Source organism: Lepidochelys kempii, chromosome 1 (assembly GCF_965140265.1).
Source record: "Lepidochelys kempii isolate rLepKem1 chromosome 1, rLepKem1.hap2, whole genome shotgun sequence".
In the NCBI taxonomy this organism is placed as follows: domain Eukaryota; kingdom Metazoa; phylum Chordata; order Testudines; family Cheloniidae; genus Lepidochelys; species Lepidochelys kempii.
Window position 1 is genome coordinate 139021334 of NC_133256.1, and position 26130 is coordinate 139047463.

At 40.1% G+C, this 26130-nt stretch overlaps 1 protein-coding gene across 7 annotated transcripts in view; it reads right to left on the minus strand.

The window, feature by feature from the left end:
• MAP3K15 (mitogen-activated protein kinase kinase kinase 15) overlaps positions 1–26130 on the minus strand; it is a 137188-nt gene that overhangs the window by 101339 nt on the left and 9719 nt on the right. For 6 of the 7 annotated variants that reach the window (XM_073356755.1, XM_073356736.1, XM_073356727.1 and 3 more), the window contains exon 2: positions 826–965. In XM_073356755.1, the coding sequence (XP_073212856.1) occupies positions 826–965 (140 nt within the window). Of the gene's footprint in view, positions 1–825; positions 966–12578; positions 12682–26130 lie in introns of all 7 variants that reach the window. The other variant, XM_073356766.1, reaches the window with a different exon arrangement.

The following is a 26130-nucleotide window of genomic DNA, read 5'->3' on the forward strand; positions in this document are numbered from 1 at the left end:
ATATACAGAAGGTCAGAGTAGATGGTCTAATAGTCTCTTCTGGTCTGAAACTCTATGACAAAGGTTTTAACAGTGGGGACAGCAAAGAACTACAGGATGTGAAGATAGGGATAAGAAGGTAGGGATAATCTGCTGCACAGAAGAGGATGTCTGCTCTTGACACAAATCATAACTCATTCTGTCCGTTTCAGCAGAATAGAGGCAGTCTATCCATGGCCAGACAGAGTACTTAAAGTGTAATAACATTTATTGCCCTAATATAAAATTAAATGACAAGCTTATAAAAAGCTTTTGTGATTACATCTTTCTTATCTCCACCCCACAGCAACAGCAGATGAATTTTTATGATGACTGTGTGTGCACATAGTTTCACCCACTCAGCCTCTAGGAAATACAAAGCAAACCTATAGTAATGGAGATGAGTACGCTGATTAATAATAAAAGTATGTTTAAAATATGGGCCTAAATCAAATGAAATGTGTCATTATTAAACAAAAATCCTAAAATCTTTTTACAGTGTACTTACAATAGTCAAGAGAAAGAAACAAACCGTACTTGTGACTGAACTAATAAAAATCAGAACTACACACTTGTTTCCATGTCTAGCAGTCTGAAGAAAAACAATTACCATATTATGGGCCTATAAACGTGCCTGTATGTCATTTTAAAAACACAAATACTTCCATTTTATTGAGTAGTCAACAAGGCTATGCACAGGGGTAAAGCTTCCAAGACGCACAAGTGTTTGCAGGATCAGGCTCTACATTTGCAACACAATTAAAAGATACATCTGTATTAAAATGGATTTTGAAGTGAGGACCTTACCTTAAGTGACAGAGCAGTGTCAGCATCAGTATCATGGTAGAGTATAACATTATTGGCCATGTCAAAGCTTTCACGCACTCCAAGGTGGTAGAAGAGTGATGGTTGTCTGGAAACATCACTCATGTCCACGACTGCAACATCTGTAATGAGGGGCAGGGGGAATAATAGCTAAAACCAAAACTCACTTCCAAGCGGATTCTTATTTTACAGAATTTAAAATAAAAAAAAATGGAATTAAATTTGGACAACAGATAAAATCCATATATTCAGTACAGTGTTTGGTCTATTTAAAAGTAAATTTACCCATCAGCCTGGGAAGAGACAGAGACACACACACTTAGTATATTCAGTAGTAAATACCTAAAATATCATCATCATGTTACTACTTTTGCCAGAAAGGAAAATGCTGAATCTGAGGGAAAGCAAGTCCCATTTGCCTACCCCTATGCCATTATAGCAAGAAATCTCAAGGGGTCACTTTGGCAAACCACACCAGAGCAGCCAGCCAGCCACCAGGGCAGTAGCCAATTCATACTAATGCACAAGTGACCCAAATCATGTACCAAGGCACTGAGGCACCTCCTGAGACCAACCCCTTTCACCATTCCTTAGTTGTTGACTTCCTTCAAAAATCATGGGGGGCTGTAGGGAGAAGAATCCACTGTCCCCACAACCCAAACCAGACTGGGTGCCTCCCAGCCACATCTTGGTGTACTTTCCAACCAATTCAACTTGTCCTCGCAAAGCTTCCACAGAGTTCCCAGTTTGCAGAAAAATTCAATATCAGAATGTCACAGGCTATATGTCTGTACTGCAGCTGGGTGGCATAATTCCCCGCTCCGGTAGATGAAGACATGTTAGCTGTGCTCGAGCTAGCAAGCTAAAAATAGCTGTGTGACTGCAGTGGCATGGGTGGCAGCTCAGGCTGGCTATCCGAGTATATTCCCATCTGAGATCTTAGGTATGTACTCCAGGTGGCTCGCCTGAACTGCTGTCCATCCCACTGTGGCCACGCTGCTCTTTTTAGCACGCAGCTCGAGCACACCTAGCATGTGTACATCTACCTGAGCTGGGAATTACACCTCCCAGCTGCAGTACAGACATACTTATAGAAACCAAGAGGGCTTGATGTAGAGTACACAGTGCTTTGAATATACATCAAAAACTACAATTTTTTTTCTTACAATAATTCAACACCACATTTAAAAAATGTAAGTTGTATATCATAGAATCATAGAATATCAGGGTTGGAAGGCACCCCTGAAGGTCATCTAGTCCAACCCCCTGCTCAAAGCAGGACCAATTCCCAGTTAAATCATCCCAGCCAGAGCTTTGTCAAGCCTGACCTTAAAAACCTCTAAGGAAGGAGATTCTACCACCTCCCTAGGTAACGCATTCCAGTGTTTCACCACCCTCTTAGTGAAAAAGTTTTTCCTAATATCCAATCTAAACCTCCCCCACTGCAACTTGAGACCATTACTTCTCGTTCTGTCATCTGCTACCATTGAGAACAGTCTAGAGCCATCCTCTTTGGAACCCCCTTTCAGGTAGTTGAAAGCAGCTATCAAATCCCCCCTCATTCTTCTCTTCTGCAGGCTAAACAATCCCAGCTCCCTCAGCCTCTCCTCATAAGTCATGTGTTCTAGACCCCTAATCATTTTTGTTGCCCTTCGCTGGACTCTCTCCAATTTATCCACATCCTTCTTGTAGTGTGGGGCCCAAAACTAGACACAGTACTCCAGATGAGGCCTCACCAATGTCGAATAGAGGGGAATGATCATGTCCCTCGATCTGCTCGCTATGCCCCTACTTATACATCCCAAAATGCATTGGCCTTCTTGGCAACAAGGGCACACTGCTGACTCATATCCAGCTTCTCGTCCACTGTCATCCCTAGGTCCTTTTCCGCAGAACTGCTGCCTAGCCATTCGGTCCCTAGTCTGTAGCTGTGCATTGGGTTCTTCCGTTCTAAGTGCAGGACCCTGCACTTATCCTTATTGAACCTCATCAGATTTCTTTTGGCCCAATCCTCCAATTTGTCTAGGTCCTTCTGTATCCTATCCCTCCCCTCCAGCGTATCTACCACTCCTCCCAGTTTAGTATCATCCGCAAATTTGCTGAGAGTGCAATCCACACCATCCTCCAGATCATTTATGAAGATATTGAACAAAACCGGCCCCAGGACCGACCCTTGGGGCACTCCACTTGACACCAAGGGAAATTTAGAGAATTTGATTATGGATACGCATACTAACATTCAGAGAAACAAGTCTAAAAACTCGAGAACTGTGGGTTTTGTGCCTGTGTAAATTGTTTTTGTGGAAACAACGCTATGAAATCAAAATCACCTTCCTGATGAGAGAATTTAGACAATGTGCACAGGTAGGACATAGATACTGCATTTGGCATACCAGAATATAATTTATTGAAACAAAGTTATTTTTTTCAAATTCATAATGCATCATATAATATGCAAATAATATATTGCATTTTGGATCCATGTCCTCCATGGCTAGTGCGAATGAATGATGGGGCAATACGTCCATTGGAGGAAACCGTCAAAGCCTCTCTTCAGAACAGGAAGGGGTAATGTACCCCTACAGAAGCAACTGTTAACACCTGTTCTCAAGAAACCATTGCTTGATGCTGATAATCTCACTAATTATTGCCCTATTACGGCCTCCCTTTTTAGCAGAAACTAGTATTGAAATTCTCATAGTGAAACAAGTCTGGCAATACCTGAAGTGCAGAGACTGCATCCTGGCTACCACAATTCCAAAGGGACAACCTGCCAACTGGGCATTGCCAGAGCACAATGCTCCAGCCATGCTGTTGGATCACATTAAAAGAAGTTCTGTATTTAAATCACAAATGAGTTTGATTCCCCATAGTTTAAATTCCAGGGTATTACTAATTAAGAGGCCTCTTGGTTTTTGGTACTGTTTCTCTCCCTCTATGTGTGAAACTTGCAAGCTGCTAATTGTGTTAGTACATCCTAAGACAGAGTCTGTTCTCAAAGCAATTCTTTGTAACAACAACTACTCACACAGAGAGAGACTCAAAGCAATACTCTGTAACAACAGAAACAGCACCCAGAGACTTCCCCGCCCTTTTGTTGTATTCATCTCGCTTTGTTAACAATTGTGATTAAAATAGAGATAGAGTGGATGGATGCTTGGTGTGGATAATAACTGAATGATCAGGGAGGTGCCAGCCTAAGAATCCAGTGTCCATCGGCTGAAGAAGGCATCAAGTGGAAATAACCAGAGGACCCCCGGAGGGCAGACTGGAATCCACCCAACAGCCTCAAGAATGGGAGAACCAAAGAACAAGATAACATCTGGCAGCATGTCGCCGTCAGGAATGTGCCATCTGCTGATTGATTCAGCAACAGCATGATGAAGCAATTCCCATAGACTGGCCTAGGAATAAATTCCTATAAAAATGGACTCTAGAAAGTGAGAACTTTGGGGTCTGATTCTGCAAACCAACTTCCAGGAGCATCAGATGAGCATCTGACAAGGCCCTGCTCCCTCCTCATGTCCAGGCCACCTGGCCAGTGGCTTGGCATAAGCAACTCTAAGGCTGGTAACTATGATAACAACCTTGCAGAACGTGTGTGTGTGTGTGTGTGTGTGTGTGTGTGTGTGAATAAATAAGAAATTGAATGGAATGTTATAGCTATAAATAACTGCTTACTATGATTCTTTCTGTATTCACAATAAATGTGGCATTTTGCCTTTTTCCCCTTTAATAAGATCCTGCCGGTTTTTATTTTATTGGTATAACAATGCCAGCTCCTGACTCCAGCCCGCCCATTACCTTGGGTTTTGGGAGAGATGTAGCACAGGTAACAATTACAAGTAATGATAATAACTGCAGCCAAGGCACTAGTTTTCTGTATAGTTGTTATCCCAGTGCGTAACTAGTACTTGTAGCTATAAATCTTACATCTGATTCTGACCACCAACAGTAGTACCAATTCTCATGATAGTGTTGTGAATCTCACAATAGTTGGTATTTTTCTTAAATTCCCAGCTCTTGGAGCCATGTTATTTCATAAAAAGAAAAGGAGGACTTGTGGCACCTTAGAGACTAACAAATTTATTTGAGCATAAGCTTTCGTGAGCTACAGGCCACTTCATCTACTCTGAAATATGTTATTTCATGAGAATCTCGGCTTTATTTAAAAAAAAAAGTAAGATTCTACTCCCTATGGCTGTAGAGAAAAAAGCTTGAAAATGTGACCTGAGTATATGCTAATGGACAGGATGGATAAACATTGATTTAAAAGAAAAATCAGATTTTTAAAAAATTTAAATTAAACACAGGTTTGTTGGGGGGGGGGGGGGGTTAATAAATGTATTTCAAATAAATTTGAAAAAGACAACCTACATTAAGACCTAAGCCTAAATACAAAAATAACGTCAATTGGTACACACACAGGCATAGGTTTGCCACAGGAGGCATAAGGTTTGAAGACCAGGAACTGAGGCATGCCCAGCCCTGGAGTGGAGGAGTCCCTCGACAACAGAAACTAATCTATTTATACTAATTATGCACACTAATACGAATTACAAAAGCTATAGACACTAAACTATGGTAAGTAAGAACAAAGAGCTAGAATCCAAAAACCACTGGGAAGTAAACTTTGCAGAAGCAAAAAGGTAAGAAGGAACTCAGAGAGGGTGTGCCCAGCAGTGCCCCTTATACCGGCACATGAGCGTGTGCCTCCAGAGGGTGCGAGAGCTGGCCCAAAGGATACCACTAAGGGAAAAAATCTCCAGCAACGGTGCACACGGCACACGCACATCTAACATGGAATGGACATGAGCAAAGAAGAACTTGCCTCTTTAAAAAAGCCTTTCTATCATAAGAACAACACTCACATCACTAGACACCCCTTCGAGCTGTAAGCCTCTACCAAAACAAAAACAAACAAAAAGGGAAATTAATAAAATCCTTTAAACATGACAGCCCCAAGGAGAGTTTTGTTTTGATCACAAGGAGTGTGACATTACTCCCACGAATTCCACTAGAGACTTCACTGTTGCTATTTGATGTTATGTGGAAAGCATTCAGTTATTACAAAAATGGGTGCCAGTATAAAATGCTTAGATAGATACACAGATATTTATTAAACTAATTTAAGTAATCTTTCATTTACCTATCATTTTCCACTTTTGTTTTAAAATTTATTTAAAAAAAAAAAAGTAAATCCTAAAGTCATCTGTATAGCAATTAAAAAAAACTAATATGCTACTACATTTTTAAGTTAATCATTTTTTTTCTAGTGCTTTTAATTATTTTCCTGGAAAATATATTCTGATGACACTGGTCACACTTGCACTACATCAGGCATATTATAACACTAAAAGTTACATTCAACCAGTCCAAGATATTATAAAATAAGCATTTTGAACAAATAGAAAAATTATGATAGTTACAATTAAAAGATTCATAAGTCCTCAAAAAGCAGTACAATGGAATGAAGGAAATGAGTTACGGGTAGTCTCCTTTAATGGAAACAACAATAATAAAGATAGTATTATAAAGAGTTGTAACATTATTCCCCAAAATGGATTACCCATAAATTTCTGTAAATACATAGAGCATACCAGTCAGTTCCAGTTAACATCAGTATGTGTTGAGGGAAAGATGCTAGATGTTCTTCTGTTCCTTCCACCACATTTCTCTAGCCTTTCCACATCTTTAAGAGACAACTATTAGCTCAAGCCCAGACCAAAGACTGAGGGCTTGTCTACACTTACAGCACAGCAATGGCAAAGCTGTACCACTATAGCGCTTACTGAAGACACTACCTATGCCAATAGGAGAACTCCTCCCAACTGTGTAGGTAATCCCACCTCTCTGAGAGGTGGTAGCTATGTCGACAGGAGAAGCCCTCCCATCAACATAGTGCTGTCTACACCGGGGGGTTAGGTCAGTATAACTATATTAAGTTGCTCACGCCCTGAGCAGTTATACTGATGTACGTTCCTAGTGCAGACGAAGCCTGACTTCAGTTTGTGGTGTGCCTGTGTCTATATTAAAAAAAGTCAACTACTTTTCCACCAAGCTGTCATTATCTGGCCCTAAGAAATATAATTTTCCCAACAGAATCTGTCAGACACTTTAACTGGGAGCTGCACTTCAGTCTTTCATGATAGCATAGCTCAGAAGCACCACCACAAGGCCTTCCTCTATCCTGTAGCTGAGCGCATCTTGTCACTAGACACAAATCTAGGAGCTGTTAGCACCCATTGATTTCAATGCGAGCAGGATCAAGCCCGTAAATTAATGAACAGACACATTGGGTACCAGCTGAAATTTCAAGTGATGAAATGTAGCCTCAAGGAAAGCATATTACAGTAATTCAGTCTATAATGATCAAAAGACATGCATAACTATAGTGGAGTCAATAAGGGAGCTCTTAAATGGTAAATAATGCACGTCCCTGGTGGAGCTAATCAGACATGTAGCCTAAAAAGTACTTTACTTTAATCCGGCTAGGGATCATGAGAAATACAGAAAATTACTTTATTGATTTTACATGGCAGACTTTTAATCAGAACTGGTACCACTCATCAGTTCAGTTGTTATCAGTAAACATTTTGCAATGGAGCATGCTCCTGGGATGCTTTATGGTGTCATTGCCTTCAGTGCCTGGCTAGCCTGATTGATTGGCTTCAGAATTACTAAGCACCCACAAATCTCTCTTAAGTAAACAGAAGCTATTGTAGCTCAACACCTTTGAAAAATCAAGCCACTTTTTTAGGTGCCTAATAAAATAAGACACAAGCAAAACAATAGACTGACAAAATTGACAGGTTTTTTCCTTCGCTAATTTCTATAATTCTGTGAATATATAGTGTACACTATACAAATAAATAATACACTGAACTCCAGTATAGGGCTATACTCATACCCAAATAGTATAACTACTAAATATATACCAGCAGCATGGTGTTGAGTTACAACTGTGCCCAAACACATCTACAATCCACCTTACAGTACACAGAACAAACATTAAAAATAGAACTACTGCATATTTGTCACTCTCTTCTTTCATTTATTATGTCTCATAGGAAAAACTGGACACAGTTTATTGTTCAGCTTCAATGACTAAAAGACTGCATGGCACATTTAAGAACTAACATGCAAAGTAGAATATTTTGAGAACAACATCATTATTTTGCTCCAAAAATGATTATACTTATGAGTATACCAAGAAATTATACTTAATTCTAACTAAAGAGATGACAAACAAAAATAGGTTATCAGCATTGCCAACCTCGAGTGTTTGGTTTTTTTTTTAAAAAACTCATGATTTTTTAAAACATGGAATGTTGGATTCTTTTTATTTGCTTTGGTTTGAGAGACGTTAGGATGTGTTTGCTTCAGGAATTCCAGCTCTTCTCTACCACTATTGAAGCTAGAAACTTTTTTTATTTATTTTTTTAAATAAAGGTTGAAATTCTTCTGAAGTCTCCTGATTCCAGGAGCTGGGGTTTTAAGAAAAACGTCAAATTTACCATTAAATTAAGATATATTTCTGCCCGCTCACTCAAAAAACAAAAAAAACTAACAACAACAAAAAAAACAGTTCAGATGTTTCCAGGTGCAGATGTTTTATCTGTGCTCCTGTCTTGGGATAGCTGTGTAAACAGATTCAAATAATGACTGGTTTAGGCAAATATTTTGCTCTAATGTGCTTGAATGGAACATGGCAAAATATCAACTAGTTGTGTATCCTTACAAAAACAAAACAATAAAGAACACCCCCCCCAAATACACAAAGTAATGCAGCTAACATGCAGATGACAATCTATAATATATTTAGAGTAGCTTTAAACCTTCTTTCAAATATCTAAAGATAGCGAGAGGTATTGTTATTTGAATAATGAAAGGAATAAATGTCACTTAAGTCACTACCAGGGGTCGGCAACCTGTGGCAGGCATGCCAAAGGCACATGAGCTGATTTTTAGTGGCACTCTGCTGTCAGCCGGGGTCCCAGCCGCCGGCCCCGCTCAGCCCGCTGCCGGCCTGGGGTTCCGTCCAGCAGGACGGGGGGGCCAGTGGCCAGGACCCCAGACTGGCAGCGCGGGCGGCAGACGGAACCCCAAAATTAAATTCATAATTTTGCTAGACACTAAAATCATAGCCTTAATAAAGATGCTGGATTTATGGCTTATTACAACAATCTGTAACCTACTAAATGCACTTATTTGTCCTATGACTCACAAAAAAGAAGTGAAAGATTTCCAGCCTATTTTTTATTCTGCAACTTTGGGAAAAGAAAAAGGGAAAAGCAATTGATCCTCATGATAAAATTTCTTGCTACACTACTGCTACACTACACAGGACACCAAATATTACATTATTACCTCTTTTGACCGCAGTGTGAGAGCGTTAGTTATACCGATAGAAGTGCTGGTGTGGACAGCACTATGTTGGTGGGGTCTCTTTCATGGCCTGCTGCCATTATAGGTTTTCCCCTCTAGCAAGAGAACAGTATGGTAGATCTCAAATCAATGAAGGTTTCAGAGTAGCAGCCGTGTTAGTCTGTATTCGCAAAAAGAAAAGGAGGACTTGTGGCACCTTAGAGACTGTAGGAATTGGTTAGTCTCTAAGGTGCCACAAGTCCTCCTTTTCTTTTTGCGAAATCAATGAAGGCTGCACTCAGAAAGACCTCAAGAATTCTGGAATATGTTGCTCAGACAGTTTAATTTTTGTTTCTACGGCCTGTCCCTCCTTTCTCAGATTTATCTCCAGACTTTTACTTGTCCAGATCTATTCTGCCCTCAACAATCTTCTATTCATTGAACTTTTTGAAACTTTGCACTTTTAGAGAGAGGTAAGGGACTGACTCTGTGTACACAAATTTGCAGAGACACAATAGGATTGAGGTCTGTTATTTCTCACCTCTATATTTATTTATTTAAAAACATTTTTGCTGTTAACAAGCATGTTATCTCTGGAGACACAAATCCACAGTTTGAGAACTGAGAAACTAAACATCTCTGATGGTCTCTTCTAGACTGAGCACTGAGTCCCATTGGGTAGATAGAAAGATTAACCTAAATAATCTATACAGAAGCCCCTGGAACCCCATAAGATTGGGTCCCTAATCCATGAACTATTGGAACTCATTTACAAAACTTTTCTTAAACTTTACATGAATATATTGTCTCCTACTATAGAATTAGAATTTATAATCCCTATTCCATGATGAGATATCTTTGAGCTATAACGTATCTTAATTAAAACTATTTTTAGATATGCTTTTTTCCTCAAAAAGCATTTTATCAAAAAAATCCGATTTCAATGAAAAAAAACCCACATTTTATTTATTTTTTAAAAATGAATGATTTTTATCCACCCTGCCAGCTATTGATACATTATTCTGGCCCTTGTATCCAATGGCAATGCCTACTTCATTATTCTGAAAATGTCTTTGGTGAAATCCTGAATCCATTTAAACTAATAGGAGCTTTGCCCTTGGCTTCATCAGAGCTAGGATATCACCTCTTAACTTATCAGCTATTAAAAAAAGGAATATAGTAACAGTTTTTCAGGTCTTTAGGACCTATTTTCAGAAGAGCTAGGGTACTCAAATTCCCATTAAAATAAAAGGGAGCCAAGGGTCCTTAGCACCTTGAAAATTAGGACCCCTTATTTTCAAGGTGGTTTGGGACAAATCCAAGAATCCGCTGAAAGAAAAAACCTCTTCCTAATATTCTGCCTAAACCATTCCTTCCTACCTTCCATCATGATTATGCCCGGTTTAGTATTCATGAAAGGTCACAGACTTAGCAACTGCAGTCCTCCACCTACAGAACAGGTTACAATACTGGCAATAGGCTTCCCCATCATGCACATAACCAACACACCAGAATCCTATTTTTAAAAAGGCCAAAAGTAGTCCAGCCTCCATGCTTGTTCAATCCTTGCCTAGAGCTGCCTGAATACTACAAAAGTAGCGTCCACAAATTCTAACCACATTTTTGTTATTCAAGAACATCTGCACAAACGAGTATTAGAGGAGTGGCTCTTCTTTGATGCAGGCAAACAGAAAGAGTCATTCACTTTTTATCATCTGTTATTCTTTGGTTGAAGACGTTTCCGTCATCCAACAGGGAGCACAGGCAGCATATGGTTTAGCTGGCTAATCACACACTGCAGTTAATGATCAGTGAATAGTTGAACTGAATAGTCAACAAGCGACCTATAGGTTCAAAAGGTGTTCATCCGAACTATCAAACAAATACTTAGCAACAATGAATATATATTCAGAAGCCAGGATCTCTTAAATTATTCACGAACAAATAACTACATTTGTTAGATAATTTGCCTCCTACTGACATACTGCATGTACTACACTACTATACATTTTTGGCATATGGACATGGCATTGCATGGCATTACAAATGGATGTCTAGACCACAACTGTTGATGTTTTGCTTTTCCTGTCCTTTTAATACATATAACTTTATTTCCTAAATTGTTTTTGCATAAGAACCTATTAACTCTGCTAGGTTTCAGAGTAGCAGCCGTGTTAGTCTGTATCCACATAAAGAACAGGAGTACCTGTAGCACCGCAGAGACTAACAAATTTATTTGAGCATAAGCTTTGTCTCCTGTCTTTACCGGGATTAACTCAAGGGAACAACAGAAGTAAATTGAAAATAGACATTGCACACTTGCCAACTACAGTAGTAGATGTGCCAAGTGTCACATAAGAATATTTCCATCGCCATGTTAACTAGGGCTGGGTGAACTAGTTTGAACGGAACCAAATCTGAACAGACCCTGAACATTTCTTGTCATTTGAAAAAGGTTAACTTTATTTATTTAATTTTCCCAATGCTCTGCACATCCTATGCTGGGTCATCACTTGTAGTGAAAAATGGTGAAGTACGTTGAGAAAGGTTGTTCATGGCGTATTTTTGACTAAAATATATTTAAAGTTATATGAAAAAGGCGGTTTTCCCCTCTATCCCTGCAATAATACATCCAGATGTATTTCTAGACAAAAGTTTCAATCAGCTCTGAATTTCTGGATAATTATCCAGACCAAACCTCTTGATGGTCACCCATCATTTAATGTTGAATACCTTGGCTGGGTAGCAACAGAAGCCAGCCAAGGCTCCACATTTCCTTCAGGTCAGACACTGGCCATCCTGATTTAAGAAAAATATTTGAAAAAAATATAGGAAGGTTGATCAGTATTTTCCACCCACTGAAATGCAAATTGATAACATGAAAGTGAACACAATATGATATTGCAAGAAAAGACTGTGCAAAATATTTCCAAATTTCAAATTTTTCACTAGAGAATTAGATATCAATTTTTTCAAACTTTTATTTATTTTTATTTAATATGAATTATTTCAATTTTTTTCAAATATATTTTAAAATGCATTGAAACAAAAACCCCATTCATACAGTCAAACATAAAATGACTTACTTCTTCAGGCTTCTGTTCTTAACAGACACAGAATTAAGCAGCACAAACCCAGCACAACCAATCCCTTTCCTTCCCACTAAATTACAATTCTCTTTATAAATTAAAATCAAGGGTGTGATGCTATAACAGATTGCCAGCTCAGGCTAGACGAATAGGGCAATACACTGATGTGTGTATATCAAAGAAATGCTAAAGAGGTCATAGCATTTTACATTTACATTTTACATTTGCTCTAAAATTCATGAAAATTAATGAAATGTTAATGACATTGTCTTCACTTACCTATAAACCTGTTGATTGCTACTCCATTACATTATGTATTTCCTTGTCCTTAGTTAATGTATGTATTTCCTTGTCCTTAGTTAATGTATGTATTTCCTTGTCCCTAGATCAAACAGATGTATTAGCGTTTAGATGTGACGTTTCAGAGTAACAGCCGTGTTAGTCTGTATTTGCAAAAAGAAAAGGAGTACTTGTGGCACCTTAGAGACTAACCAATTTATTTGAGCGTAAGCTTTCACTTCAGAAGTGAGCTGTAGCCCACGAAAGCTTACGCTCAAATAAATTGGTTAGTCTCTAAGGTGCCACAAGTACTCCTTTTCTGTTTAGATGTGAGTTCACTTAATATATAAAACTCCCTGATACTTAATGAAAGATTGTCTGAATGGCTGTATCTAAATGCATTATCTCTAAATTGCCCATTAAACGGGATTGGAGCCTCAGAACTGTAAACGATGAAACATTAACCTCAAAGCATGGGTCTTTGCATTCAACAATGGGAAATCCACAAACTTTGTCTGCAGGTAGTCAACAAAGCAAGAGCCCATGCTGTGCTGAGAACACTTGCCAGACTGTTTTCAACTATAAGAAGGAACCCTGGGAGCGACTTTACATCTCTGGGCTGACGAATTCTGACAGGATGGAATTCTGAGCAAGTGGACAGAGGTCCCCAAAGCCTTTCTGGGTAACAGAGACTTCTGGAGAACTAGCAGACACTACCTCTCTGATAACATTTGGACTACAAACTTAAGATTCACCTGGAATGTATTTTACCAGCTTTAACCTCTCAATAAAACTCATTTCTTTTTCTTAGGGTATATCTATACTACCTGCCAGATCGGCAGGCAGCGATCGATCCAGTGGGGGGGTCGATTTATCACGTCTAGTCTAGACACGATAAATCGACTCCCGAGCGCTCTCCCATCGATTCCTGTACTCCACTGCCACGAGAGGCGCAGGCAGAGTCGACAGGGGAGCGGCAGCAGTTGACTCACCGCACTGCGGTGAGTAGGTCTAAGTACGTCGACTTCACGTAGCTGAAGTTGCATAACTTAGATCGATCCCCCCCAGTGTAAACCAGGCCTAAGCTAATAAATCTGTAGTTAGTTTACTGGAGAAAATTGGCTACAGTGTTATTTTAGGTGAGATCAAGAGTATCCACTGACCTAGGGTAAGTGACTAGCCCCTTGGGGTTGGGAGTAACCTAATGTGTGGTGAACTTCAGTTTTAATAACCTGTCATCATAAAGTCCAGTCTGTCTGGGTGGTAAAGTAGGGGCTGGAGAGCCTAAGGGGGACTGTCTGGCTCCATGGTAAGACTAATATAGTGATCCAGGAGTGCACACTTGTTACTGGTTTGGTGAAATCTAATAATAAAATATGCTACCAGTTTGGGGTGTCTGCCCTGTTCTCTAACAGTCTGACCTGAGATTGGCATTCATAGCTGTGACACTAGGGTTCTGTCACATACAAAGGATACACACACAAAAATTAAAAAAACAACAATAAGGAGTCCTTGTAACACTTTAGAGACTAACAAATTTATTTGGGCATAAGCTTTTGTGGGTTAGAACCCACTTCATTAGATGCATGGAGTGGAAAGTAGAGGAGCAGGTATATTTTATACACACACACACACACACACACACACACACACACACAAAGTACATGAAAAAATGGAAGTTGCCTTACCAAGTTGGGGGTCAGTCTAACGAGACAATTCAATTAACAGTAGAATACCATGGGAGGAAAAATCACGTTTGTAACGGTAATAAGGGTGGCCCATTTCAAACAGTTGACAAGAACAGTAAGTTCTTGTGAGTAACAGTAGGGTAAAATTAGTATGGAAAAATAGGTTTTGTAATGACCCATTCACTCCCAGTCTTTATTCAGGCCTAATTTGATGGTGTCCAGTTTGCAAATTAATTCCAGTTCTGCAGTTTCACATTGGAGTCTGTTTTTGAAGTTTTTTTGTTGAAGAATTACCACTTTTAAGTCTGTTGTTGAGTGACCAGGGAGGTTGAAGTGTTCTCCTACTGGTTTTTGAATACTGTAATTCCTGATGTCAGATGTGTGTCCATTTGTTCTTTTGCAATAGAGACTGTCTGGTTTGACCAATATATCAACAACAGTATGTGTCCTAAAGTGTACCTAGCTCCAAAGCTTCCACCCACACTGAGCTAAGAGACTTAGGCTCAGATAACAATACAGAGTCCCTGGTCCCAATATGGAGTTCCTGGTCCCATCCTGGTCTAGATGCTGAATAGATATATTTTCAATTTGTTGGTTTATATGTCTCTCCATAGCATAGGCTCTATGGAAGCACGTGGACCTGTCATATATTGTTGTAGTAAACTTTATAGTCCACTGAGCAACATTATAAACACACACAAATTCCTCTGGCTCCTACAGAACACAAAAAGTTTGACTCCAAGTACTTAATGATCAGTAATATTTAGACCTTCTGTAGCATTTTTAATGTTCGTAATCTGCTTTGAAAAATATCTATAACAGCACTATGAGTGCAGTAGGTATTACTTCTATTTTGCAGAAGGGAAAGTGAAGCAAACAAGTGGGTTGTTCAAGGTCACAGAGAAAACTCTATCAGAATTAATACTCTGGACTTCCCAATCCCAGTGCAATGATTAAAACCTCTTTAACCACATGCTCCCTCTCCTGCCAGAACACTAGAAATAAATGTTTATGTCAAGTTGTCTGGAGTGACTCAAACATGAATACCAACCTCAGGGCAGACAGTTACAAACCAGGGCACAAACCCCAAACTGGTTGTGTGTTCTATACTTAGATTTCACCAACCCAGTATCAAGTGCGAACTCCTCAAGCCCTGTAACAGCCTTAACATGGAGTCACAGACAGTCCTCTTGGGTACTCTGATCTATCCTGCCACCAAGGCAAGCTTCCTTTGTGATAGCTGGTCCCTTATACCAAAAACCACAATAATATTCAGGTTACTCCCAGTCTCAAAGGACAAGTCACTTACCCCAGGTCAATTGCACACTAGATCTCTCACCAAAGTCAACAACGCTTATAGTCAATCCTATAATAAATAAAGATTTATTAACTAGGAAAAATAAATTAGAGTGGTTTACAAAAGTTAAAACAGGTGAATATGCACACACAAATGAGCTACAGTTTTAGGTTCCAAAAGGTAGTAAGAGTTGCTGTAATATGCAAGGAACTGAAGAACTCCTGCTTAGAAATCTTTGCCCCTCAGAGTCCAAGCAGCATAGAGGTAACAATTTCTTCTTGACAAGGATTTTGAATCTCTTCCTCCCAGAGTTCAAGCTGAGGGGACAAGTGCTTGTGTCTTCTTCATAGGTGTGAGGGCAGCAATCAACGAAGTATTTTGTCCATTGATGTTCCATAATGGCTTGTTTGGTGCCTATGGGCCTTCTTTTGTAGGAGAGGAGATGACACTCTTGTCATAAGCAAGTATTTCACATTTGGTAATGCTTCTCTCACTCCTGTAGGGGTTTACAGGTTTAGAGCAAACACTTTTATAGTTACAGAGCAAACACTTAATTACCACCTTATAACATGGGAAACAGATATCGTAAATGAGATTAATGCACACAGCAATTCACAAGCATTTCATGAAATCTAAACACTAAACACATTTTTATAAATCTAATACCTATTTTAAGAAACACTAACACACAGGTGAGCCAGACCAGTTTCCAGCTATACATTTGTCAGTGTTCAGTGGGGCCCATGGGCCTTGGCATGAGAGGGCACCTGGTCTGTCAGCATCACAGTTTACATACCATAACACATTGTCAGAGCACAACGATATCTAACTTTAAGATTATTTGCCTCCTTATACTCTTTCCTCTTGTTTAAAAAATTCTGTTATTTCTTTTGGGTTAATCTTTAAAATTATAGTTCAGAATCTTGGAAGTTACAGGTTATCTAAGAAAAAAATTCTTAGATATTGGAGTCTGTGACCAGAATTATTCTAAACTATGTTTTCAAATTGTTGCTTTGTGATGTTTTGTTTATCCAACTCATCTGCATTCCTCCCAGGAAGTGCTATTTTAGTGTTTTATACTCCTGCTCATCAACATAGTATCTGAGTGCCTTCCATATAAATTCAATAGCAATTACAAAGTCTGTAGTGGCTTTCATCCAATCTCCAGCACTTCTCCTTTTACATGGTCAGAACTCTGCTTGAGGGAGGTTGGGAATAAGATGGGTGTTTGAATTGTGAGACAGTGCCTCTTACAGTGAAACAGCTTTCTCAAAAAGGAAGAGTTTGTAAAGTTTCCTAAAGATGGTCAGACACTGGATTCACCTGATCTCCTTTGGAAGAGTGCTCCATAGCCAGATCCTCTCTTGAGAAGATGTTTTGTACCCAGCTCTCACGTACTTTGTTGTGGGCTTTGTCGTCTGCTTTGTCTCTGAGGAGCGCAGTTGCCTCAGTGATTCATAGAGTGAAAGTCTTACGTAGCTAGAGCTCAATTCATTAATTGCTTTGAAAATTAGGACCAAGGCCTGAAAGTGACACCAGAAGCTGACTAGAAGCCACTGAAGAGATAGAGTACAGTCCTGATATCCTTACCTTGGGCAATGGAAAAGGCAGGCAATTGCATTCTGTACCAACTTGAGCCTGTGCATTATCTTCACATTCAGCTTCAGATATAATGAGTTACAGTAATCCAGTCTGATGGATTACCGTAGCTAGGTCCTTGTCTGTGAGGAAGAGATTACGTTTCCCAGTGGACTGGAAGTAAAGAGGCACGTTTGGAAAGTGATGCTACCTGGTCATCCAAGCTCATTGAGGAGTCAGACGGGACCCTGGCACTTCACACCACTTTGATAAATGGGGGCTATATGCCTTTAAAAGAAGGCAGAGCCAATGTCTTGGCCAGCTCTTTGAAGCATTTCCTGTTTCTGACCAGCATCATTTTGGACTTGTCCGAGTTCAGCTTGTAGGCATGCTGGCCTTTTAGCAGTGATGGAGGATGCATCACTTGAGAATGAAGAATACAGACATAGACATAGAATATCAGGATTGGAAGGGACCTCAGGAGGTCATCTAGTCCAACCCCCTGCTTGAAGCAGGACCAATCCCCAATTTTTGCCCCAAATGGCCCCCTCAAGGATTGAACTCACAACCCTAGATTTAGCAGGCCAATGCTCAAACCACTGAGCTATCCCTCCCCAGCTGAATGCTATCAGCATACTGTAGGCAGTTGAACCCACAACAGCTCACTATCTCCCCCAGTGGTCTCAGGTAGATATTGAAGAGAAGTGGGAATAGCATGGATCCCTGCAGTTGTGTCAAAGGCTGCAGAGAGGTCCAGCAGTAGGACATGGAGATCTTATCTGTATCCATAAGAAATCTTTCAGTGCAACTAGAGCTATTCCTGCTGAGCCTTGATCTGAGCCCTGATTGTGACGAGTCCAGGATGCTGGCTAACGTCATGCTGTTGGAGTTGGAGCTGGGTGGTTACTATCCTTCTCAATTATTTTGCCCAGAAATGGGAGCTTAAAGATGGCAGTTGCAAATATTATCAGGGTCAAGTGTTGGCTTCTTGAGGATTGACTGAACCGTTCTGTTTTTTCCAAGGAGGATAGTAGCTGTGCTTCTCTCAGGGACCCACTGCTGAACTCAAACCCTGCTCATTGCCCTCAGCTGATTCAGCTAATGAATCCAGTCTCCTGATTGGCTGAAAACTCCAGTAGGCACAATCATAACCTCCAGCAGCCCTGGTTCCCGAGCGGCTCAAACTGTAACAACCAGGAGGTGCGTGGCCTTGCCTAATGGTCAGGGCAAGAGGCTGCCTTAATGGATAAAACAGAGGTAGCGAGGCCATGTGGTCAATTCCAGGAGGCGTGCCAGAGCCAAGAGCCAGAGACCAGGAGCCACGTTGCACTCAGAATAATAATACCAAGTCCATGGAGCAAGCTGGAGCTGGGAATCAGGCATTAGAGCCAGACTATCAGCTGTGGTGGGCACAGGAGCCAGGAGTGGGGATTAGGAGTCAGGTGTAGGAAATCAGAACCAGGGACAAGGAGCAGAAGCAGGGATCTGGAGTGAGGGCTGGGAGAAAGAAGGGAGCTGAGAGCAGGAACAGGAAGCAGAACCAGGGGTGCTTGATAGTGTTCCATGCCTGCCGTGAGGTCCCAGGGAGGCTGCAGGGTTTAAGACTGTGCCTGCTGGAGTCTTCAGGGAATCAGGAGCTTGGGTTCATTAGCTGAGAGAAACAACCAGTCTAGGTTCAGCTGTAGTTCCCGTAGAGCTCCTCTGGAGGAGGCATTGACTATTCCCATTTGTAGCAGCCATAATTCTTCTCTGGCTTTTACCTGCCAGGTGTGGAGAGGATCTGTTTCAGAGATCGTGGCTCTAATATTTTTCACAGCTTCTTGAGCATCTTTATATGCGATGGGGCCAAGCTCAGTCAGGGGTGGTGGGGCGGATAATACAATGTGGTCAGGGTGGAATTTTCCTTCCCAGTTAGCTCCATAAGTAATCTGTTGATCTTATCGGTGAAGTATGCCGACAGCTTTTTACAGTGGTTAGCAACTGGGTTACGCAGTCTGAATTGATTAGCCGATTCTCTAGGTAAAACAGTTCTGCTGGGCATGATTTTGCCATGTTCATCGTGAAGGATTAGGAGGCTCATTTTGCCTCCTTTGCTGCCATGCCAGAGTCTGGCTGTAAGTGATGTTTGTGCTGCTGACAGAGGGATTCAGAGTGGCTTTTGAGCCACTGGCATTCTAACTTACTACCTGCGTACATCATCTGCCATAGTTCATCTGTGAACCATGGTGATCTAATGAACTGATGTGAGGGAGTGGATGGTTTGGGGCTAACTAAGGCAGTGGCTCTCAACCCTTCCAGACTCCTGTATCCCCTTCAAGTCCAGATAGTGCAGAAAAGATTAGAGTCAGCTCCCTATGTTTTGAACCCTTATCCAAATCAAACCCAATCACCAAACCTTTTGAAAGTTCTGTCATCGTTAGTTGCAAAAAACCCCACAAAGTTGATTGTTTGGTGTGTATTCTTCTTCTAAGAGTAACTTGGATGTGATTATTATTTGATTTAACTTCAACAATAAAACAATATTCCACATTCCTGTATGTACTAACCACACCCCAAAATTAAATTCCTCCCCTGGTTTTACAAAACCAAAAATCATGACCTCCCAAATAATTCATAGATTCCAACATAAGAAGGGACCATTGTGATCATCTAGTCTGACCTCCTGTATAACACAAATCACAGAACCTCCCCAGAATCATTCCTACAGCATATCTTTTAGAAGAAACATCCAATCTTGATTTTAAAATTGTCAGCTATAGAAAATTCACCATGACACTTGGTAAATTGTCCCAATGATTAATTACTCTCACCGTTAAAAATTTACACTTTATTTCTAGTCTGAATTCGCCAAGATTCAACTTTCAGCCACTGGATCATGTTATACCTTTCTCTGCTACACTGAAAAGCCCATCATCAGATATTTGTTCTCCATGGAGGCACTCATGGACTGTAATCAAGTCACCCCTTAACCTCCTCTTAGTTAAGCTAAACTAATTGAGTTTCTATCTAGTAGTCTATCACTATACAGCAGGTTTTCCAATCCTTTAAATCATTCTTGTGGCTTTGCACCCTCTCCAGTTTATCAATAGCCTTCTTGTATTCATGGATACCAGAAAGGGACACAGTATTACAGCAACAGTCACACCAGTGTCAAATACAGAAGTAAAATAACCTCCCTACTCCTAGATTCTCATTTATGCACCCAAGTATCACTGTAACCCAGACACCTCTTGATGCCAAATGGCAGAAGATGCTACGGGTTTACAGGGATCCTCTGGGTCAGATATATGCATATTAGTTCACTAAAGTGTGGCAAGTAAGGTCTCTACCAAGAGGCAGTAGCCCACTGGTCATTACAATCATTGCGAAATGTACATAAGAATAATATTTAAGTTATGTATCTATACTGAAAATTATGTTCTTAAGGTCTTGGAGAAGACAACATGCCTCGGACAGGTTCCTTTCAGGCAGGAGGTAACAGATGTTAATTTTTCAGTCTGGTCATAGGTGTATTGTGTATTAGTCTGCTTCACAATGGAGGTCTATGTACATACTTAGCCTGATGCTAATCCAAAGATTGCAAAATTGACAAGAGAAGGAAGGCACGGGGGGAAAAAAAAGTCAGCTAGGGTGTTCTGTTTATGAAAAAGAACAAAAGGACTGTCCTGATATAGGAAAAGGTACCTTGATCCTTTACTGGGGAAGCAAGCTGACATTGTGTTCTGTCTCTCAGAAGAGTGGGTAATAGCAAACCTGGCAGTAAAGTGCTAGCGAGCAATACTTTATTAGACATGATCGTATCTTGTAAATAAGTCTAGGCTCTAGAATGTGTTATGATTTTATTCTGTGTGTGACCATTTACTTCCAAAGCTGTTTCTCACTGTCACTTGAATCTCTATTCTTTGTTAAATAAACTTTATATGGCATTTCTCTATAGATATAGCTAAGTGGTAATCTGAGGTGGCAAGCTGGGGTGTACTGTTTCTCTGGAAGCACCAAATCTCTGAGTGTTCAGTGGATCAGGGACTGGACACTCCAGGGAGACACTTGTAGGGCTCAGAGGTTGCAGTGTGCCTATCACTAACCTGTGGAGAGACAACAGGGCCTGTGTAGGCCTAGATGGGAGTGCTTCTGTTGCCTGTGGCTGGTGGAATCGAGGAGCTGACCCACAGTAGGCACAGACAAGGCTTTTTCATGCTAAGGGCAGGGGGTAGTGAGCTACCTCACAATTCTGGGCACTCCCAGGAAGCATCACAATCACATTAGCCCTCTGGCCATAGCGTTGCACTGGGAGCCCACCCCCAAATCTTTTTTCAGAGTCTCTGCTTTCCAAGATAGAGCCCTCCATTCTGTAAGTATGGCCTAGTCTTTGTTCCGAGATTTACACATAGCCATATTAAAATGCCTATTGTTTTCTTGCACCCAGCTTTCCTAGTGATCCAAATATCAGTGACCTGCCCTCTTCATTATTTACCACTCCCCCGAATTTTTGTGTAATCTGCAAACTTTATTGGGGATGATTTTATGTTTGCTTCCAGGTAATTAATAGTAAAGTTAAATAGCGTAGAGCCAAGAACCAACCCGAGGCACCCAAATATAAACACGCCCACTACATGATGATTCCGTTTACAATTACATTGAGCCTGTTAGCCAGCTTTTAATCCGTTTATTGTGAGCCATGTTGATTTTATATCATTTTAGTTTTCTGATCAAAATGTCATGCAGTACCAAGTAAAATGCCTTACAAAAGTCTAAGTATATTATATCAACACTATTACCTTTATCAACCAAAGCTGTAATATCAACAAACAAAAAGATCCTGTCAAACTAACTCAATATACCTTCCATAAACCCATGCTGATGTGTTACATCGTTATTTTCCACAGAAATTCACTCATCACATTATCAAGAAGATGTAATTTTTCAATTTCTACACTTACTTTTGGTCAGATGCAAATTTTTTACATTAAACAGAGAACAACTCTGGCTGTTAGCCATTTTTAGGTTTCGTTCCATTCTGCTTCACACAAACGCACTTCGCATCTTCTCCACTTCAGTACCTTGTGGAGCATGAATAAAACTAATAAAAACAGCAGACGTAATGTTTGGCTTTCAGCTTAATAAATGAATTAAGTTATTACACACTTTTCTCAAATTTGCTTTAAAAGATTTAATGAATGTAAAGTATCCATTTAGATAAAAAAAGAACACCTGACACAAATAATTCAGACACACAGACTTCCAAGCACACCAAGAGAGAAGCAGCCAGTAACTGAAGTGGACAGTTGGCCCATTACACAACAATGCACATAGCAATTCTGCTCAGCAAGGAAACCCGGTGCCAGGAAGGAATACCACTGTTAACATTAGCTTTTCTACTGCAGATTTTCATTTTCAACCCAGATTAGAGCAGTAGAGCTGACTGGTCTGGCACTATTCGAAAGAGACACACACACAGTACAATCCTGTAACACTATTTTCATTTACGAATTCCAAACTCCCATTTCATCCTGTCACTCTCTTTGCATGCAAGACAAACATTCCAAAAAACCAGGACTCCTAAGTATTTTTTCAAACTGCCATGTATGGGACAACAAGAGAGGTAGTTTTCGCAAACTAATAAATCCGATCTCACCTTGTATTAAGTTAATTTACAGATGGCAGATAATTCTCTGTATTAACCCAGATGCCATATGATTAATTCTCTGAATTAGCCCAATCCTACATCCATGACTTCTATCTGAGGGAAACTGACTGAATTCATGAGTACTATGAATAAACACACTTGGATTCACTATAAGTTTAACTTTGCTAATTACCAAATGTTAGTAATGCTAATTCATAGTACTAGTAAGATGGGAAATAACAGTTTGGTTAAGATAAGTGCAGACCTAAGCCGTCACCCAAAACTTGAATCAAGCTCAGATAACTTTTCCCCTGCATTAATCTCCCGTGCCCCTAATTTTCATGTGTTTCCGCAACTCTTTGTTCTGGAAGCAGTGAAATATTACACCTGAAGAAAGGTTTCTCTCACAATACTGCTGACATTATTAGAAGCAGCAAGTACAAGAGTCTTATGAAAGAGCCTGTTGAGAGATGTTGCAGAACCTGAAATTTTTCACATTTGAAATAAGGCTCCAAAACATTGGGGGTAATGATCTGAACAAGATTCCTTGAGCTTTTGAGCACGCCCTGTCACTAGCAGCAGCAGAATTATAGCTGTGTGAGTAGGCGGGAAACAAAGTGTATTGCTGCACAGAATCTGGACCTTCTCTCTGATAATTTTATGTACAAGTCAGGGATAAATAAGACCAATCCTAGTGAAATGTTTCAAAACTGCTTCAAATCAACCTTAGATGATACCTATAATATATACCTTTTCTTCAGAGGTATGACTGAAATTGTTCCATGGGCTTACAGCTGTATGTACTGTGTCACAAGCTCTTTACCTCAAGTTTCTCGATCTGGAAAATGTGAGTTAAATCAGTATTATTATTCCTAAGTGTGGTAACGTTTATGAAGCATTTTGGTTTTTTATTTTCAGTGTATTACATGGGGAGAAGTGTATCATGAGAAAGCAATGCATGAAACCGGTGACTATGTTTTCCTCCTTATGTTCATCAATTTTGTACGAGGAAAAGTCAACATTTAGTACTGAAACTTTCATCTTTTGACTTGCAAACATGCTAACATTTTAGCTACAAGACTTGAGTCTTACCTCAGACACATTACCATACACTGGATCTGTAACACTCTATGACTTTGTTGTTGACCAAAATTTCACTAATTGCCTCAAATCCACCATTTGTTGATATCAACGAAGTGCCTGCAATATGATTTTTGTCCATTTCACAATACATTTTGGACCATATGGGCTACTTTATGAAAGGTTCATGGGATGCAAGAATGTCAGCAAAGGAAAGAAATCTGGCAGTAAAGTAATTTGTCATGCTCACTGAGAATTAAGAGCTTGGCGGGGGGGGGGGGGGAAGGGGGGAAGACATGGAAATTTATGGAGGCCTTCCAATGATGTCAAGGAAGTCTGCAGGTAAGAGCATATGAAAAATGCCATGTGTTGTGTATGTTCCACTAGTCTCAGATTCTGAAGTTGGCGTTATGATTTTGTTCCTAAAGATAGTGTCAAGAAAGTTTTCCCCCAGATTTTCCTGTTTAATGGCTTTATTTTCAAGCCATACAAAATAAAATAAAAAGGTTTTTTCTAAATGCAATGAACATGAAGCTCACCAGTGAAGTTTTTCAAATGTGGCCTTGGAGTCCCTCAAGGAAACAGATGAATATCACTGCCTGTTCTGATGTAGAACAAAATTTTTTTACTGGTTGGATTATTTTTGTGGAAGGTCATTCTTTAACTGCTTACATTTGATTCAAACAAAAGCACTGTTTTATGTTGGAACATTATGTGCTGCACTTAACTTAACCACTCCAAGTATGGTTTTATGCGTGGAAAGAACCTTTGCTACCTTTTGAGGTGATGAATACTTATTACACGAGCACTCGAAAGCAACAGAAGCTCTCGGCTTTAGTTGCATTTTCAATTGATATTGTTTTTGACTGAAATGGCAAGGTCAACTTTTCTACAACCCGAGTCCACAAAAGGGGGGGGGGGGGGGGTTAAAAGGAGATTAATCTTTAAATAGGTTAAAGTGTAACTCCTTTCCTACTTGTTATAAAATTTCACAATGTAAAACTATAATAAACTAGCTTCATGCCCTGCTATTGTCCCCATTTTGCAGTTGGAGAATTGTTTCTCCCCCTCCTCCATAGTTCTGATTAATTTGCAGACCTGTGCTGTGGGCTGCAATCCAAGTATTGCCAACCTCAAGCATTCAAAAACCATGACACGAGCTTAAAAACAATGAGATTTTTTTTAAAAAATTAATACACTTTGGTTCTATTTACTGGTTTTCTGGTTTCTGAGCATCTAGAGTACAGTTTAGTCAAGTTTTCTCTACAACTATGAGGGCAAGTCACATGATGCCAGAAGCTGGGGCTTTAAGAAAAAACATCAAATATGGAGAAATGTTAAAATTATGAGAGTCGATGACACTAAAATTAGCTTGTAACATCATTAGGCACTGGCCACAGACATCGTTAGCACTTCACTTCCAAAGGCTCCATCTGACATCTCTGACCAAGTTGAAATGCAATAAAACAGAACATGAAGGTCGTATGGTTGAACTATTAAATCTCAAACAGGAATATTCAAAATAATTTACAAAATATAAAGTATGTGTGTCTGCAAAAGTAAAGGACCTAAGAGCTTAAGTTCTCTCTTAATTCACTGACTAGACAGGCATAGCGCAGACAGTCAGAATTGTATGCTTCCCTCCCTCACCCCACACATGCTGGGAGAGGGTTAATATGGGCAGGAAAGGATGAATATGGACCTGAAAAGCCAGTTAACCTGCCTGCCTGCACTGGAGGGTGGGCAGGGCCCAATTAGAAATAAAGCCCAGCTGGCGGACAGTAGGGCTTGTTGCCATAAAGTGTTGGGTTAGCCCAGATGAAGGGAGGAGACCCAGAGGAGAAGATGTAGAGAGGCCCCTCTCTCTGTGAAGCAGCCTGAATGAAGGCTGAACAGAAAAGTGATTCCAGGCTCAGGGTGCTGTTTTTGGTGTTAGTGACAAAAAGGAAAATAGAATGTTTCAAGTAAAATGTTTCAGGTATTCCGTATGTGTATTCATTTTTCACTAACCTCCTAGAACGTTCTGGAACTTTGTAGGATCTTGTGGAACCTTCCGGACTTTCTGAGAACTACATTTTCTTTGAACCTCCTAAAATGTTGTCAGCCATGCCCCTGTGGGCATATAAGTGGCGGGGCGTCACCAGTCAGTTAGTGAGATATAAGAATGAAGTGAAGTGAGAGCTCAGCTGCAATATTGTGAACCTTGTTTTACTGTGTAATTGTGAAAGTTCAAGTCTTAAAACACAAGTATAGAGTGTAAGTAGCGACTAATAAAGGACCTAT